The sequence below is a fragment of the Setaria viridis genome, chromosome 9 (assembly GCF_005286985.2).
Source record: "Setaria viridis chromosome 9, Setaria_viridis_v4.0, whole genome shotgun sequence".
Taxonomy (NCBI): Eukaryota; Viridiplantae; Streptophyta; class Magnoliopsida; order Poales; family Poaceae; genus Setaria; species Setaria viridis.
Genome location: NC_048271.2, coordinates 48903236 through 48919256, shown reverse-complemented (window position 1 = coordinate 48919256; position 16021 = coordinate 48903236). Strand labels below are relative to the sequence as shown.

At 45.5% G+C, this 16021-nt stretch overlaps 2 protein-coding genes across 3 annotated transcripts; both read right to left on the bottom strand.

The window, feature by feature from the left end:
• Positions 1-2305: 2305 nt before the first annotated feature.
• LOC117837097 (LOB domain-containing protein 30) lies at positions 2306-4732 on the bottom strand. Its single transcript, XM_034716684.2, has 2 exons — positions 3879-4732; positions 2306-3122 (listed from the first exon to the last, which is right to left on the bottom strand). Exons 1-2 carry the CDS (start codon positions 4233-4235, stop codon positions 2691-2693), a joined length of 789 nt encoding a protein of 262 aa, XP_034572575.1. The 5' UTR covers positions 4236-4732; the 3' UTR covers positions 2306-2690.
• A 6086-nt stretch (positions 4733-10818) lies between these two features.
• LOC117839326 (ATP-dependent Clp protease ATP-binding subunit CLPT1, chloroplastic) lies at positions 10819-15942 on the bottom strand. Of its 2 annotated transcripts, none has more exons than XM_034719628.1 (6): positions 15622-15942; positions 15400-15462; positions 15205-15314; positions 13951-14130; positions 11360-11487; positions 10819-11274 (listed from the first exon to the last, which is right to left on the bottom strand). In XM_034719628.1, exons 1-6 carry the CDS (start codon positions 15837-15839, stop codon positions 11242-11244), a joined length of 732 nt encoding a protein of 243 aa, XP_034575519.1. In that variant the 5' UTR covers positions 15840-15942; the 3' UTR covers positions 10819-11241. The 2 variants fall into 2 exon arrangements, with proteins under 2 accessions (XP_034575519.1, XP_034575520.1); XM_034719629.2 differs by having other exon boundaries at positions 15400-15435.
• Positions 15943-16021: the final 79 nt, after the last annotated feature.

Sequence of the window (16021 nt, the reverse complement as noted above, 5' to 3'; positions counted from 1 at the left end):
AGTGGGGAAGACGATGCAAGTGACTGGACTGGAAGAAGGGCAGGTGAACCGGGTGAGGAGCACGCGGGAGTTAAATGGGCCGGATATTGGGCCACGCACGAAGCTTGTGAAATGGGCCACATTTGCTAGGAGTGAGTTAGGACGATGGATGATCGCGCACGACGAGTGTGTTCAATTGCCCTATCAAAAAAAGAAAAAGAAAAAAAAGAATGTATTCATTTACCATTCTGACTGCCAGGAAGCATTCTACATTCCTTTCTAAAGGAAAGAAAAACTTTCTACATTTTTCCTTAAAATCTATAACCTTTTGAACTTCGGGAGTTTTGAATGCTCAAATTTAGAAGTTATCTCCGTCAATAATCTATTCCCTTTGGTTCGGTAAATATATAGGAGTAAGTTTTAATAGCAAATCTATAAATTCATCACCAGGCCCCTTTGCCACTTATTAAAATTCATATTCTCTTATTCATAGCCCCGGAGGTAAAAGCGTCCTTCATAACTCCATATCCTCGCCCCATAACACTTTGCATGTCATTTTTTACACACTTCATAATTCTTTTTTTATATTTTTTTAGAAACTTCATAATTCTTTTAGACTGAAAACGTCAATGGATTCAGGTGATATAGTTGGGTATAGTGGTGGGAGGTAGGATCGGAAGAAACAGTGGGTAATATGTTGCTAGTCATGAATGGCAGATGACAACTGATAGGTTATTCGAGCTCGACTGGAGGGGAATCATCCTCGACTAGAGGAGAATTAGACTCGACAGATGGCAAAAGCAGATCCCACGGCAATGAAAATAGAAGTGCGCACAAGGGGGCACAAGAGAGATGACGTACAGCAACATCAACTTTCAATCGATCAGGCATTTTCTTTCTTTTCTTTCTTTTTTTTTGGGGGTGGGGGGGGGTGCGCTAGGAGCCCACCTCAACTTTCCATTCACATGAAACAGGGGAAAAAATCGAGCAAGCATGGCGCTCGCAAACAGAATTCAGGGGGGGAGGAGATGTGGGCCGATTAATATTAGACATGCATGAGAAAACCCACATCTGTTGTGTATGAAAAGCCTCAAGGCAATCTTAGGGGTTTTACTTGAGTTAGTGTGCCATGTCATGGTTTGTTGAATAGGCACAGTTCGACCTAATCACAATAAATAGCAGAAAAATATGGTGGAACACGGCTGGCACAGCTACTGGTGAAAATGAGTTACACTTTTTTTATTGAGGGCATGAGTTACACTTTATATAGTTAATGTATAACGATCGCGTATAGTATGTGAGCAAATTAAGAATTAAATTGTGAACGCGTAGCTCACTGTAGAGTACTACACGCTACTGTTAGTGTGTAATCAAAGCTTAATTTGTTTTTTCTAGGAGCAATAGTCCAGAGTGGTTAGTAGAAGTAATCATTCATTTTGTTTTCCTGCAGGGCCCTGGCTTTAATCTGTAAGTTACAATAAGCTGCACGCTGCTCTGTTAGCTGAGATAGCATCAGCCTCTCCTATACTTTGCACCAACACTTTAATTATTTTTAGTAGGTACGGTGCAATCAAAAAATAATTAACACAGATAACTAAATGCACACGCATGAACGAGAATTGCACATGAAATCATACACGGTTTATTCGCTAGAGCACTATGCAGAATTAACATAGTATGATTTTCTTTCGAAACTGGGAGCTAGAATCAGAAAACGAAGTGTGTCTGAGTTTTAAGAGTCGTGGCACGACTTCCACTTTTCAACGACACAGTGGAAACCGGCCCCAGGAAACAGGGGCAAACGTAGGTGTAGAAGCAACATCAACTGCAGTAGTAACATGTAAACTATTGTCCAGTCAAAGAAATGCTTGACCGACTGACCAAAACCGTATGCCTTTTACATCTCATCAGCTCAAACCGAGGAGCCAGTCATTTGGCCACATGCATGGACCCTTCTAGAGAGGATTGGAGTTCATACAAGGGACCCTTTCATATGCAGTAGTGTGTTGTAGTGTTGCACCATATATGTAGCACTGCCAATCATCTGCCAAGTTTTAATTAATTCTGTTATTTGAATTTGTAAGTTGCCTTTCTGTTATTTGAATTTGTAAGTATATTCGGGACGCTGGTTCAGAAAGTTAACTTACAATAAATTTCTTAACATATTTTCATCTTTAGCATAAAAAGATTAAAGTCTTAATTACTTTCAACCATAATGTACAATAATCACTGGTGGTTAAATGCTGCTACTTGAGAAAAAGGATTATGCTGTATCAGTAGTGTTGATGCATTTAGACTGGGAAAACAGGAAAACAAGATTAATTAGTAGATTTTGAACAATTGGCACTATAGAACCATAAGGCTTTCATAAAATCTTGCAATTAATGGAAAGGTGACAAAGGTAATACTGTTCCTACTACATGTCAATTCTAGTACTACGACTCCCGATCCCCAGCAACTCTTTGTCTTGGAGCAAATCCAAACCGGAGCATGTATCAAGCAAGTGGGGCGCCATTGCACCCCAGCTTGTTAACAACAAGATGGATACGCGAAAACCGGCCAATGCTGCTTACCTACTCCCTGCTCGCCATCGCCCCCGGCCCGTCACCGACCCCAATCTCCCTCGTTATTGCCGCGTGCCAACTCTCTCCAAGTCTCCATGCCACTCACCTCCTTCTCCGCAACATCTTGATTGCTCGCTCTCCATCCAGCTATCTCGAGTGTGGCGGCGGCGGCGGCGGATGCTCGAGCTTCACGCCGCCGGACCGGTGGCGGTCCAGGAGCTCCCTCGCCAGCGCCTGCAGGTCTCCGCCGCCGCCCGAGCTCTCTGCCACGCCGGAGCCGCCCCTGACGGGCGCGGCATACGGCGTCGGCTGCCGAAGCTGGTGCTGCTGCTGCTGCTGTTGGTGCTGATGGTGGTGGTGGTGCTGCTGGACCGCCCACTGCGGTGGCTGCGGCGGCGGATCGAAGAGCGCCGACAGATCGACGGTGGTTGGGACGTTGGTCGACGACGGCAGGTCCGAGATGGAGAACGGGCCCGGCATCGGCATCTGCGGCGGGGCCGGCAGCGGCGGCGGAGACGGCAGCTCCAGCGTGGCGAGGTGGGCTTGCAGGTAGGTCAGCTCCGCCTGGAGATTCACCACCTGGGGAATGATCACCGGACGTGACATTCATGCACCAACAGTAAATTGTTACGTGCAAACTTGAAACCACACAAGCATGTACAGACGACGCATATAGTAATGCAAAAGACGCGTCACACGCAAATGCAAAAAATGCAATGAACTGAAAGGTGTCAAAGATTGGCAAAAAGAATGCAGGTTTGGATCTTCTAGGAGGACTACTAGAGATTGGCGCTGGAGCTATTCTTTTCAGGGCCTGGGTTCGATCAGATCGAAAACCAACGGGTACTAGTGTACCACTAGTAGTATGCAGCAGTGTGTGTACTTCTTGGTTTGTGCGTGCAGGGCCCAAGATACACGCATGCGGTGTATACGTGGCTTCGACGGATGGCGACGGGGTAATCGGACGGCCCGGATGCGACGGATGAGACGTGCATATCATTCGTCGCCGGGTGCAGGCAGGCCTCCCGGATTAGCGCTTGGCGTGCTTCTTTTTGCACTGCCGTTGCTTGGCTTGGCAGTGTTGATTTCCTCATGAAAGGGGACTTGCCTTCCTCGAGAAAGAAACACGCCCGGCCCCTCCAGAATCTTATCCCGGAGCGAAATTCAGAAAAACGCCCAGATCCACACGCAAAATACGAAGGAGATCATGCGAATACTGGTATGTAGTGGTAGGCCATCCATGACCGATCATGCATGCAAGGTTTATCTCTCCAAACTGGCGATCGATCGAGCCCGCGGATGGATGGATGGATCGATCCAGTAATGATATCCTACCTGCTGCTGGAGCGCGAAGATGTGGGCGACGCATCCGTAGACGGGGTCGCGGAGGCGTGCTTGGGCCTCGTAGCAGATGGTGACGACGGCGTCGAGGCGCTTGTACGCCGGGATCTGGAGCAGCAGTTTGGAGACGTTGCTGGCGCCGAACACCTTGTGCACCGCCGCGAAGTGCGCCGCGCCCTGCTCCGAGTCGAAGTAGGGCGCGAAGATGCACCCGCTCACGCACTTGCGCCGGAGGAACTTGCACGCGCCGCAGGGACCGCCGCCACTTCCTCCGGGGCCTCCGCTGCCGCCGCCGCCGCTTCCGCTCGGGCCCCCGCCGCCAAGCGTGCTGGTGCCGCCTCCCGCGCTCATTGCCCTCAGGTACCCTGCCCCCGAGAACCCTTTTATCAATCCCCCTGCCTGCCTGCTCCACTGGCCGGGGGTCGGGCTTACTAGTTATAGGGATAAAACAATGGCTGGCGAGGGCAGGGAAGGTAGAGGGGGGAGTCGGAGAGAGGAGGAAGAATGGGGGGGAGGGCTGGCAATATAGGAGCGGGGCGAGGGCATATGTGTAAATAGACATGGGAAAAGTCTCTCTCTTCCCTTTTGGTGTTTGTCCTATTGGTGGATGGTCATAGGGGGTCACAGCTCCATTTCCATTTTGTTTCGTTTTTATTTCTGTTTATTAATCCCCAGTTCCATATAAGCATATTTTCTTCTCGAAGTAGCTCTACGAGCTCGTGTATGTGCCGATTTGTTTCCGTGGTATTGATGGGACTTTAAAGCCACGGCATGGAAGAAGCCTAGCGGCAGCTGCTGGTACCACCCCCCGGCCCTCTCTTCCCCCTTTCCCTCCCTACACACTTCCCTTTCTGCATCTTTCGCTCTCTTAAGGGCTAGAAGATTGCGTGAAGCAAACATGTATGCACCTCCGGCCATCTCCCTCCCTATTTGCATCACCCTCTCTCTCTTGCACACAGAATAGATCGGGGGGGGGGGGGGGTAATTGTTTTCTCTCTCTAGAAAAACATTCACTGGTGCATGGGCTCTCTCGCAGTCTTGGAGCACAGCGACCTCCTGCCGAAGGGTCTCCCTCACCCACATTCCGCTGCAACAGTGGCCAGCAGCTCTAGTCCCCCCACGTGATCCTAACATGACATCCTCTCCACTCCACACGCCATATGTGTGCGCTTTTATTGCGGCCAGCCGAGAGCTCGCCGCTGCCGCTGCGTGCCGCTGCTGATTTCACTGGCCATGCGGCCTACTAGTAGTAGCAAGCAGCTACAACAGCCGGCCAGCCAGCCGGCCGGCCGGCCGCCCGGGCGCCTGACGTCTCGGTCAAAGGCTTCGCCCGCCGGCCGGCACGCACGCAGCGGGACACTGTGCGCTCGTTCCGGCCCACGTAGGGTGATCTGATCGCTCGGTGATGCCCCCTGCTGCGTCGCATACGGAGGCTAGCTACTATAGTGGCGACGTGTACTACGTCCGCCACGTCCCAACTGTACTGCCACAAGCTAGATTTATTTTTTTCCTTTTTTGTTTTCTTTTTTTGGATGGGATTTAATTTGGATCTTCATCGAACACGGCGAATAATTACTGATCCCGTATGTGATGCGGATGGGGAGATTAGATTGGGATCGGTTGACGTACAAGCCCCGCTACCTAAGCTATTTGGCAATGATAATGTGCAAGATATTTTTTTTTTCGGATTCAGTACTACAAATTTAGCTCTTGTTTACTTCCCTTCAAACTCCCAACTTTAACACTATGCAAAAAGAAGATTCCCCATCACATCAAACTTGCGGTACATGCATAGAGTACTAAATGTAGACGAAATCAAAAACTAATTGCACAGTTTTGTTGTACTTTGCGAGACGAATCTTTTGAGCCTAATTAATCAATATTTGGACAATAATTCACAAATACAAATGAAACGCTACAGTGTCGCATTTATGGCAAAATGCCAATTTGGCACCTCCCAACTTGGGAAGTAAACAAGGGCTTAAAGATATGGTGTACCACGCATCAGCAGCTAAGCATATATACATATATACGTACGTGCAGAAGCTTAATTAATTATATTTTTGCCCCTCGTAATGACGTTTCGTACAAACAAAAAGGAATGCGGCGGACTGGCGGCCACGAGCTTCGGCGATCGCCCGTTTCTTCCTTTTCCGCTGCAAAGCCATAGATTCGACCGAAAATGCTTTAACCCAAACGACGACCACCGCCTTGCGTGGGAACCGCCACCGATGCAAGCCGAGCCGCGCGCGCTGCATCATGCGGAGGAAGTTGGAGCGCGTCGGCACTTCGGTTCTGCCCCAAACATCTCGACCAGATTAACTGAGAGGGCACGGAACAGAGCCGCCGCGCGCCGCGTCGGCCCTGCTGGCTTCTTCGATCCACCTTGGAAAGCACGGCAGCTTTACGCGCCGCCCCCCCAAAGACTTGGGATGATGAATGAACTGTACTCGTGCCAGCTGAAACGGAAAACAACTGTTCGCCGCGTACATTTTCTGCGAGCCGCTGGAGCTACTGTGCGGAGGAAGAAACCGCGTCGACCTCTACGCGTACGGCATGGGCTGATCAAGCAAGCTCACACGCGTGGAAGCGAGCTAGATCGATCATGGCACACTCAAACACTCGTTGACTAATCACACAAGTAAAGCTGATGGTGAAATCATCGTCGATCGATCGGTCTCGAGCCAGTAAAAGCTGAGCGGTTACTGACTGAAGCTTTCGGTCGTAGATCATGGGGAAACTGCAGGGACGACGACGGAGGAGCAGCCTCCATGAAAACAGGGGGCGAGGAAGCTCGCAAAGCTGCCTTTGTAACGTTGCTCTCGTTGGCTTCCAGGAGGCCTCGACAATCCATGTGATGTCAGGTACCTAGCTAGCTAGAACAGGTACCTGCCAAAACATGTGTGGAGAGCAGAGTAAGTTTTCACCAGCAAAAAAAAAAAGGACCGCCATATGGGAAGTTTCAGATTACTAGCTAATAACAAAATCAAGCCACGCCATTATCTCCATTTGCAGAACGGATTGCTCACAAGTTCCCCCATTATTTTTCCATTTGCCTGCATGCATGGAGGTACCAATTCAAGCCACCACACGGGAAGTGTAGTAAGAGCTGACACGTCAACTTGATTGCGTGACATGGCGAGGTACCTAGGCACCTAGGGACCATGGCCGTAGTGGGGCAAGTCAAGTCAATAAAATTCCTAACTGTACTGTGAGGACTGAGGAGGCCACCTGAGTTTTTATACTTCTTCAATGTGAACACTGCTGCAAGTCTAACTCTACCATTATTTATTTCGAAATTAAAGTTGTCTAACTACGTATAATAGACAGCAGAAAACCCCCCTAGTTTTCCCAGCAAAAGAAATACTTCCAACTTCCAACACTCTTTGTTAAATGCAAATAATGTATACTCAAGCACCTTGTTATTCCTCAGTAATAGTATATGGGTGTTTGATTTGATCAAGCACCTCATCATATATGAAGATTAATTGGCTAATCATGTTCCCATGAATTTGATGGGATTACATCACTATTTCTCATTTTTATAACTGACATCTGTTAGTAGGTATGAAGTGGTGATGACTGGCAATCCCATTCCTCAAGCGACACATGCATGATTGAATATAAGTCTATTAGGACATCATTCGATCTCCATTATAATACTTAGCAATTTATATAAAAATTATATTAGATAAAAATGTTATACATTATGAAACTATTATTTCCTACAAAAAATTATGAAAGAAATCCTTCCAAAAAATATTATGCAAGTATTATTTCCTATAAAAACTATGAAAGTAATAATCTTTCCAAAAGCATTATTATGAAATTATTTTCCAAATTTAAAAAGTTTGACGTAGAAAAAATCTAAATGGACTCGTATATGTTATTGGAGAGAAAATAGGATTGAATGGTCCTCAGTGACACACATCACGACATGCATTATACCGATTATAAGTAGCAACTACGAATGTAGTTTTGGACATACATGCAGAACTGTTGAAGCGTCATCTACGCGCCATTTCAGTATGCATATCAAACATAGAGATCATAGTATACACAAACTTTATCTCAAAAATACTTTCACACTATTGTTGTTGTTCTTTTAATATTTTTAAATATATCACAATAGAAGTTAAAAGCGGCCAAGGTTATTTTTTAGAGACATGACCATAACCAAAATGGCATGTTTAGCTACGGGAGGAAGTGCCTAACATGCCATTTCAATGAAGAAGGGGGGAAAAAACCCGCTGGCACGTCTACGTTACTCCCTCCATTCTTTTTTTGGTTAGGTCTATTTGCAAAATTAAATTTTTCTCTTTTGATAGTCTTATTTGAGTTGCCAACGCGGGTTTGACACAGATGACTATTTGATTCCCGAGCAGAGTAACTCCTCTAAAAAAATAATTGGTGCATGTATATGAAGACATCTATACTGAGGTTCATGTATACGATAACGAGGAGTACTTTAATAACATGATTCATTAGATGATAAGAGGGTTCATTCTCCTTGATCATTGTACAAGGTGAAATAGGTCTATCAAAAGAGAATGGAGGGAGTACATGGCACAGAATTAACAGATCCACCTAGGGGAAGTGTGGCCTTGGTAGGAGTAAGCACAATTGTTTTAGTTGTTCCTTTCCATTCGTGTGGTCAGCGCATAGAAATCACCAAAGCTTAGCTGCTGAGGTCTGAGGCGTGTGGGCCTGTCACCTCCCGCGATTTCTCTATTGCTTTCAGTGAGCTGGGAGTACCTCCCCCCCGAAATCCTGCGGGAGGTAATGGGTTTCAGTGACAGGATGTCAGCTCCGAACGCAGCAGGGTGACCATCTGATTTGCCGACAGCTATCTCAGAAAAGAGGACCCGCATCAGCTCTAGGTAGCCTAGGGGTATGCTCCGGCCCCAGCATACAAGAACAAATATACAAGCTGCTCCTGGCATGTACTTCCAGTTAGATAACAGAAATGTCTTGACCTGATAATTCTATTGCATACATGTCCCTCTTCATCCATGTTTTCATGAGCTTGTCGCGATTTCTAACACATAATGACCTGTTTGTGTTATGTCCCTTTCTTTCCAAGCTGAAGTGTGACTATAGGGAAGAATAGCAACAAAACATTGCAAAGATCACATTCATGATATTCTCCATTGAAAAAATATGGACAAAGCTATGTCTATGCCAAGCCAAAATCGATGGTACAGTGGCACAGTGCAGCCAGTAACCACACCATCAATGCTGAGGCGACTGAGACACCTGAATGATTGGACGAAGAGTGCATGCAGCAGGACTGCAGGAGCCGGTACACCTGGAGGACGTGAGACTTTGCAGGACCAAATCCAGATTCCCACTCGGTTCCATTGGCAGTGGGCAGTGGCAGTGGCGGGGGGACTTCAATGTGGGGAACCAGAAGAAAACCTACCCACTTCCTAAAAGTTTTCCAGCACTGCAGTCCAGAGTACACCCACCCCTACATGACCCAATAGATGGCACGTGCGAGACTGAAAAAACAAAAGTAAGCACGTGCACTGCCCATTCTGTGCAGTTCTAATAGTCAAACCATTTTAGCAGCTAGAGGAAGGGTATGGTCTTCTTTTCAACTTGAGCTATGAAATCTAGATGTCTACAGTGCTCATGGATTCATCATTCGTGCATGCTTGTGGCAGTGGCAGAGAAACTAGACATTTGACAGTGATTAGTTTAATGTGTGGAGGAGACTTGGGATGTTCACTGGCCACTGCTCCCAAAGAGATCTGAATTAGGACCCAAGGGAACTCCAACCAAGGAATAAACAAGCCGGGGTACTACATGCTTTTTGATGCAAACATTCTAAGGAACTGAAGAAAAGAGACGCTGAGAAGAATAGTGCACATGCTTGGAGAAGTGAAACTCTCCTGTTGTTTATAGCCTTCCACACGCTTGAACATGTTGCATGGCAGGGAAAGAGTCAAAAGTCAACACGGAGTTGCACAACAATTCTTGCTTGTTAATCTGTTAATGCTCATTAAACTTGGAGGTTTGTTTAATCCCGGCTAGCAGTACTTAAGCACGAGGCTTCAAGTTTACATCTCCCCTGCAGGCTGCAGCAGTACAAACAACTGTATACCCTGCTTCTTACTGTCGCATGTAATGACAACAGCTTGAAATGTGGACTCAGCATGTTTTGGCAAATACACAGATCCCAGAAAGCTGAAATGAGAACAGTTTTGGTTCAAAGTGTCAGTGCGGTTGCTGACACGCAAGAATGATCCGCCATTAATCCTGTTGCTTCCCTTGCTAACCCAAACGGGAAGCATGAAGCGCGCACGTGCTGTCCGTTCCATCCGTCTCCCCGAGTTCCTACCCAATAGGAAGGGGATGTTCTTTCGATGGCAGATGGAATTGATGCCTGATGGGGACTTGGCAGCCGAAACCTAAGCGCCGGACTGCGCCAGGCCACCGGCATGGCGTCGGCTTCCAGTCTGTGCATGCGTCGTGTCAGGGCATGACGCCTCTCTGCCCACGAACGCAATGTGTAACCCTCCCGATACAGTCTCTGTCAGCTGATTAGCATTGTGCAAATAAGCAGAGATCTGAATCTGATGCACAAGGCAGGGTGAACAATGGCAATAAACAATGTAAAAAGATATGGAGGTAGATGTTCTTGGAATCAAAGCATAGCGTCAAGTACCAACCTCGTGCAGATTTGGTGTAAAGTACGCGAAGCTTCCCCTGCCTGAATACTGATAGAAAGTATATTTCTTTTTTCTTTTTTTGCCAAATGGCAAACAATGATTCAATTTAAAAAGACTTCCATATGGTATGTTATTTGCATCTAATGAAAACGTCCCATATCTTCCTTCAACATTTGGGGACAGACTATCAGTCACTTTCAGCGAAATGCTTACTGCTGGTCAGGTTTCGCCGATTCAGGATGTAAGGCGAACAAAAACTCTTGAAGGAAGCATCATGTCCACTTAATCTGGACCCTAAAAAGGTCATTTACCAGAAGTTCACAAATCCAGCTGCGCAGGGAAAAGCTCAACGTGCAAAGAATTCGTGATGCTTTTCCAGGCATCAGCAATAGTGAGTACAAACATCGGATTTGACCTCACAGTTCACAAATCCAGCTGCGCAAGGAACAAAAGCAATCGTGCAAAGAAAATCGCAATGTTTTTACAGGCATCAGCAACAGTGACTCAGTGAGAGTCAAATATCAGATTCAACCTAACACATCTCATGCCCCAAACTTTGCAGAAGCAACCTCCAGGTAACTAAATGAGCGCCCATGGAACTCGAGGCGCCAGTAAGCATTGAGGTTGCCAAGTGCACAGCACCAGCCTCAGAGAAGTAGAATAATAACTAGGTCCTCACTTTGCTATCTAGGACTCATTGCAGCCTCTTCATCGGCCTGCAAACGGTAAATAGACGATTTGAGAAACCACGAAATGATTCATCATGAAATATCTACCTTTGCACAGAGGACAGAGTATTACCGTTTGGGCGAGTAATCTGGCTTTCTCATCATCAAACCCAAGCAAAGCCAGAATTTTATGGCCAGCTGACTCCTTATCTGACCATATCCCCAGCAGCAAATGGTTGGCAGTTACTTCTCCATCCTCACCTAATTGCACAGAAATAAGGATCATATACTAGATAGACACATGGAAGAAAAATGAAATACATCAGAATTAAAAAATGAAATACTCCCTGTCCCAAATTGTAGGTCGTTTTGGCATTTCTAGTTTCAGAGATTTTGCTATCCATCTAGATATACACTATGTATAGATACATAGTGAAAGTTATGAATCTAAATATGCCAAAACGACCTACAATTTGGAACGGAGGGAGTACATCACAAGGATCATATACTAGATATGCTAAATGAAGGGTCATAAAAATCCATGTACTCTTGAATTGTAGCAACCTCCAGGAAAACTCCAGCCAAAACTAACCACTGGGACTGTCTAAAAAAGTGGGGGCCCATGGGCCTTTGGACTTGAAAATTCACCAGCAGGCCTATAATCTTATCAAGAGACCTACTCAAATAACAACAAACACCTTCTAGGATGCACTGTAGCTACAGTTGGCCATTGATATGGCCATTTCGTGCACGGTTTCTTAATAATTTAAAACTAGTGGTGGCAGTGATGCCTACCAAACTTTGCAATACCAAGAGCACGTGACTTAAATTCCAGGCCCTACTCCTAGGTATATAACAAAAATGGCATCAGGTCAGAATCTGTGCTCTAAGTGCCTAAAGCCAAGCGGCCTTCTCCAAGCCCTTCAAAAATCTCATGTCATGTCAGAAACAATCAAGTATGATCTTTTAGTTCATCATCTATTGCACTTTCAAATTTAATACATAAATTATGACTCATCAGAACAGAACAAAGTGGAGATGAGCCTTCAGTTCAGCGTGCCTGAAGTCCTACGGTCCTACCAACCCAAGAACTATATTCTGGTACTATGGGCTGGTTTTACTCATTCAAATGCAATACATGGAATAAACATGGTCCCACAAAAAACTGAACCAAGTCTGCTCATCCAAATGCAACACATGGAAAAAAAACATGGACCTGGCATAAGTTTAATGGGCACTCTCTTGCAATATATCATCAAATAGCGCTACGCTGAGCTGAAAAGGCAACAAAAGGTAGCCTCAGTCTGTATTGCATACAAAATACAGTACCATCAGTTCTAATCCATCTAGCAACAACTAGTGTCCAAGGAATGGTGGTGGCATGCACAGCAGTAGGTTCCCATGGAAGTTCCAGATGGGTTTCAATTCGCTAGCTATTCAGGTTGCATGGCGCAATGACTGCATGTTCGAGGAAAGATCGTGAAATGTCCAGGTTACCATACACAACATTAAGAATGCGGCTAGATTGTGGTGTGTGGCAGGTGCAAAAGGGCTTAGTGCTTTCTTGCCCTAGGTTTTCTTCACGGCCGTGGTCGTTTTTTGTTTTTGTGTGTGCACGCCTGGGGATGTGCATGTAATGTAAGGGCTACGTTTTTTTCTCCTCCTCAATATAATGACACGTAGCTCTCCTGCGTGTTTGAGAAGAAAAAAAAACTTCAGCCACAACTATATCTGCTGAACAAGACTATGATATAGCTTTACCAAACCATAGCAAGCATGGAGTTGGTAAATTTTCAGTTCAGGGGAAATTAAGGTTTTAGCGCCACTGTTGGGACTTGGGAACATGGTAAGGTCTGATGTTTGGGGGATATCCCTTTACTTGGAGAAAAATGTTTACAGCATTATCGATGTCGTTTTCGTTTCATGCCAACATTTGCACCACCAATTAAGAATAAAATCCTCTGAGCAAGATGAGTTCAGGATGACCAGAAACTAGTTCCAACAAGATATATGTCTCAGAGCCAACATTATACCTCCAGATGAAGTATTTGAAACAACGTTTCTTTCAGAACACAACTCAGTTGCCTCTAGTGTGTTGGAATAAACTATAGCTCTAGATAAATTGTGAGAAAACAAGAAATAAATAAAGTGAAACCCTGTTGCATGATCAAGCCTAACCAGTAAATCATATAGCGAACAATGTAGTTAGAAGGGTGCATCAGTAGTGTATAGGCAGAAATTATGCGCTGCAAAACATTTTATATTTAATCCATGGTATATGAAAGCGACAAAAATGCACAGAATCTACAGTAACTAGGAACCCTTAATGCTGGGGAAAAAGCACTCCTGAACCATGAGTGGAGGATCCTTTTTGCAGTCTAAGCTGTTGCGAAGGTTAGTTGACAACTAGATACCTCCTGTAAAGAAGAGAGCCAAAGTGCCAAACAGCATCCTTCTAGATAATCAGGGAATTGGGAGGCAAAATAGACTATACAACGTGATGAAAGAACTTTTGGATTGGGAAAGATTAAGTCATTCTTGCAATATCTAGGGTTACAACAAACATCTGTATACATACTGGAATAGTGGAATACTATAAGCAAATTAAATTGTGCAATCAGGAGGTGGCAATCAGGAGGTGGCACTACATACAAGCAAGTTTAATTTCTCGACAAAAATGAGTGATGAACGACAATGGAAGTTCGTATGTTGAACAGAAATTACCTGACTTCAGTTTCTCACTGGCAGCCCAATCAAGGGCTCGTTGTGCAGCTTCTGTCAATGGTGGATGCATAGGACTAAAGTAAAACATTTCTGATTTCCCAAGCACATTTGCTGCCTCCTCACGCACTTTGAGAAGGTTGATTCCATTAGCACGCAAAAGTTTCGCCGCACCACTAGTTCCTGAAAACAATGGACTAGTGGCTCAAGCAATGCAATATGCATCACAAATGTGGCAAATTTGTTGAGAATAACAAATGTTAACTCAAAGTTGATGCTGTCATGGTAAAACTAGCATATTCCCCACACTATGTATCAGGTTCCTAGGACGATGTTTACATGCCTATCAAAACATGTGAACTGATTATAGCTTTAGAACTTAGGTGTCAATTCTAAAGATAAAAAGAGAAATATCATCAACAATATCACAAGCCAGCCAGAACTGCTAATGTAAGATCTATGAGGCTCCTTATAAGCATGTGAATGTTATTTTGGAGCATACAGTAGGTTTTCACAGAACAAACCATGTCTGAACTCCTCATTACTAATCAAAGGTCTCGGTTAGGACTGCAGGTCTCATTAGAACTATCACTATACATCAGCAACATAGGTCAAAAAGTCAAATGTCTCCTGCATCTTGAACTATATGTGGGTTTCACACTATGAGGCCAGTGCGTAGCAATATCATGGATTTTGGCTTCACGTGGTTCTCCAGAAGTAGAAGTGTTTTTGGTTATTACTGCATCTATACGTATACAGATGCTATAAGCTCTAGATAACTAAATTAGTCAGCCAATAAACGATCCAGTCTACAGAGCAGTTCATCGCACTGGTCTTAATGCTTCTATACTACTTTTTCAGTACCCACTAGATTCAAGTCACTGGCATATGGATGTCGTGCACAGTTGCTATGTTTTTATCATTTCATAGAAATACATTTTAGCCACATACACCATACACAAAATGCATCATCTTCAAAACCACAAAAGTTCCTATGCTCCTAGCAGTTGATGATGCATTTGGGTGTCTTACTAGCCTTAAAGCTGTCACTACAACCTAGAGCCTAATATCATCCTGAATTTTCATCCCCCTTCCATTTGTAGCTCAAAGACCATCTCTACTTGTTTCAGTTCTTCTGTTCCATACACACTCAAAATTCACAACTAATTTGACACACCTAAGTTATGACATGGTTCCATAGTCAGTGCAAAAGTAAAGTTTGGCACTGAAAAAAAAAACTAAGATCCCTTGCCTCACCTTCAACAAGAATGCCCATGAGGAGCCCCTCCGTGCCTGTGGTAGGATACCTCATCTTCCGTGCCTCCAGTTCCGCCATCGCAAATGACCGCACCGCCCTTGAAGACCATCTAGGAGGAATCATCATGTCAGCTACATGCGTACAATTAGACACTAATTGTCCCTGAGGAAGTAAATACAGAATGGTTAGCTTACCTGATCTTCTTGTCCCCAGAAGCTACCTCTGGATGCCTAAAATTTAATGCAATTCCAGGATCACTACCATCAAATCATAAAGTAATACTAAAATAAATCACAAGCAAACTAGCGTATCGATGTGCTAACTTCCAAGAGATTTAAGGCTAAGAAAAAATAACAGCCCGAGATGAGCGATGATTAACGCAGGTGACAGGCTGGACTATCAGCATTTCTTCTTACGTGGTGGGGAGCTGGGCGACGACGGCGCCGACGCGGCGGCCCCGGAGGTGGAAGGGGAGCCGTGGGCCACCCGTGGCAGCGGCCCGGAGGGAGACGCGTAGGATAGGGGCTGCCCCGAGGGAGACGGAGGAGGAGGGAGCGGTGTGGTGGGTGGGGGAGGAGGAGAGGAACGAAAGGAAGGCCGCGGCGGCGGCGGCGGCCTGGGCGGCGGTCGCCATGGCAGGGGAGGTTCTCGGGGCTTTCCGGGGGTTTCTGGCTTGGATAGGGGAAAGAGATAAAGCGGACTGACTGAGAGAAATTGAGAATGGGCAGGAGAACAGCCGTTCCGGTCGGCAAAGGCCTAAGGATACATAGCGTTTTTCAATATTTCTTTTTCGTGTTTGATATGGCTGATTTCAAT

Excerpts from the sequence above, each read along its gene's own strand:
- LOC117837097 (XM_034716684.2), bottom strand. The coding sequence starts at position 4,235 with ATGAGCGCGGGAGGCGGCACCAGCACGCTTGGCGGCGGGGGCCCGAGC. Across the intron at positions 3,123-3,878 it reads TCTTCGCGCTCCAGCAGCAG|GTGGTGAATCTCCAGGCGGA; the intron begins GTAGGATATCAT and ends ATCATTCCCCAG.
- LOC117839326 (XM_034719628.1), bottom strand. The coding sequence starts at position 15,839 with ATGGCGACCGCCGCCCAGGCCGCCGCCGCCGCCGCGGCCTTCCTTTCG. Across the intron at positions 15,315-15,399 it reads TCTGGGGACAAGAAGATCAG|ATGGTCTTCAAGGGCGGTGC; the intron begins GTAAGCTAACCA and ends GATTCCTCCTAG. Across the intron at positions 11,275-11,359 it reads CCAGATTACTCGCCCAAACG|GCCGATGAAGAGGCTGCAAT; the intron begins GTAATACTCTGT and ends TACCGTTTGCAG.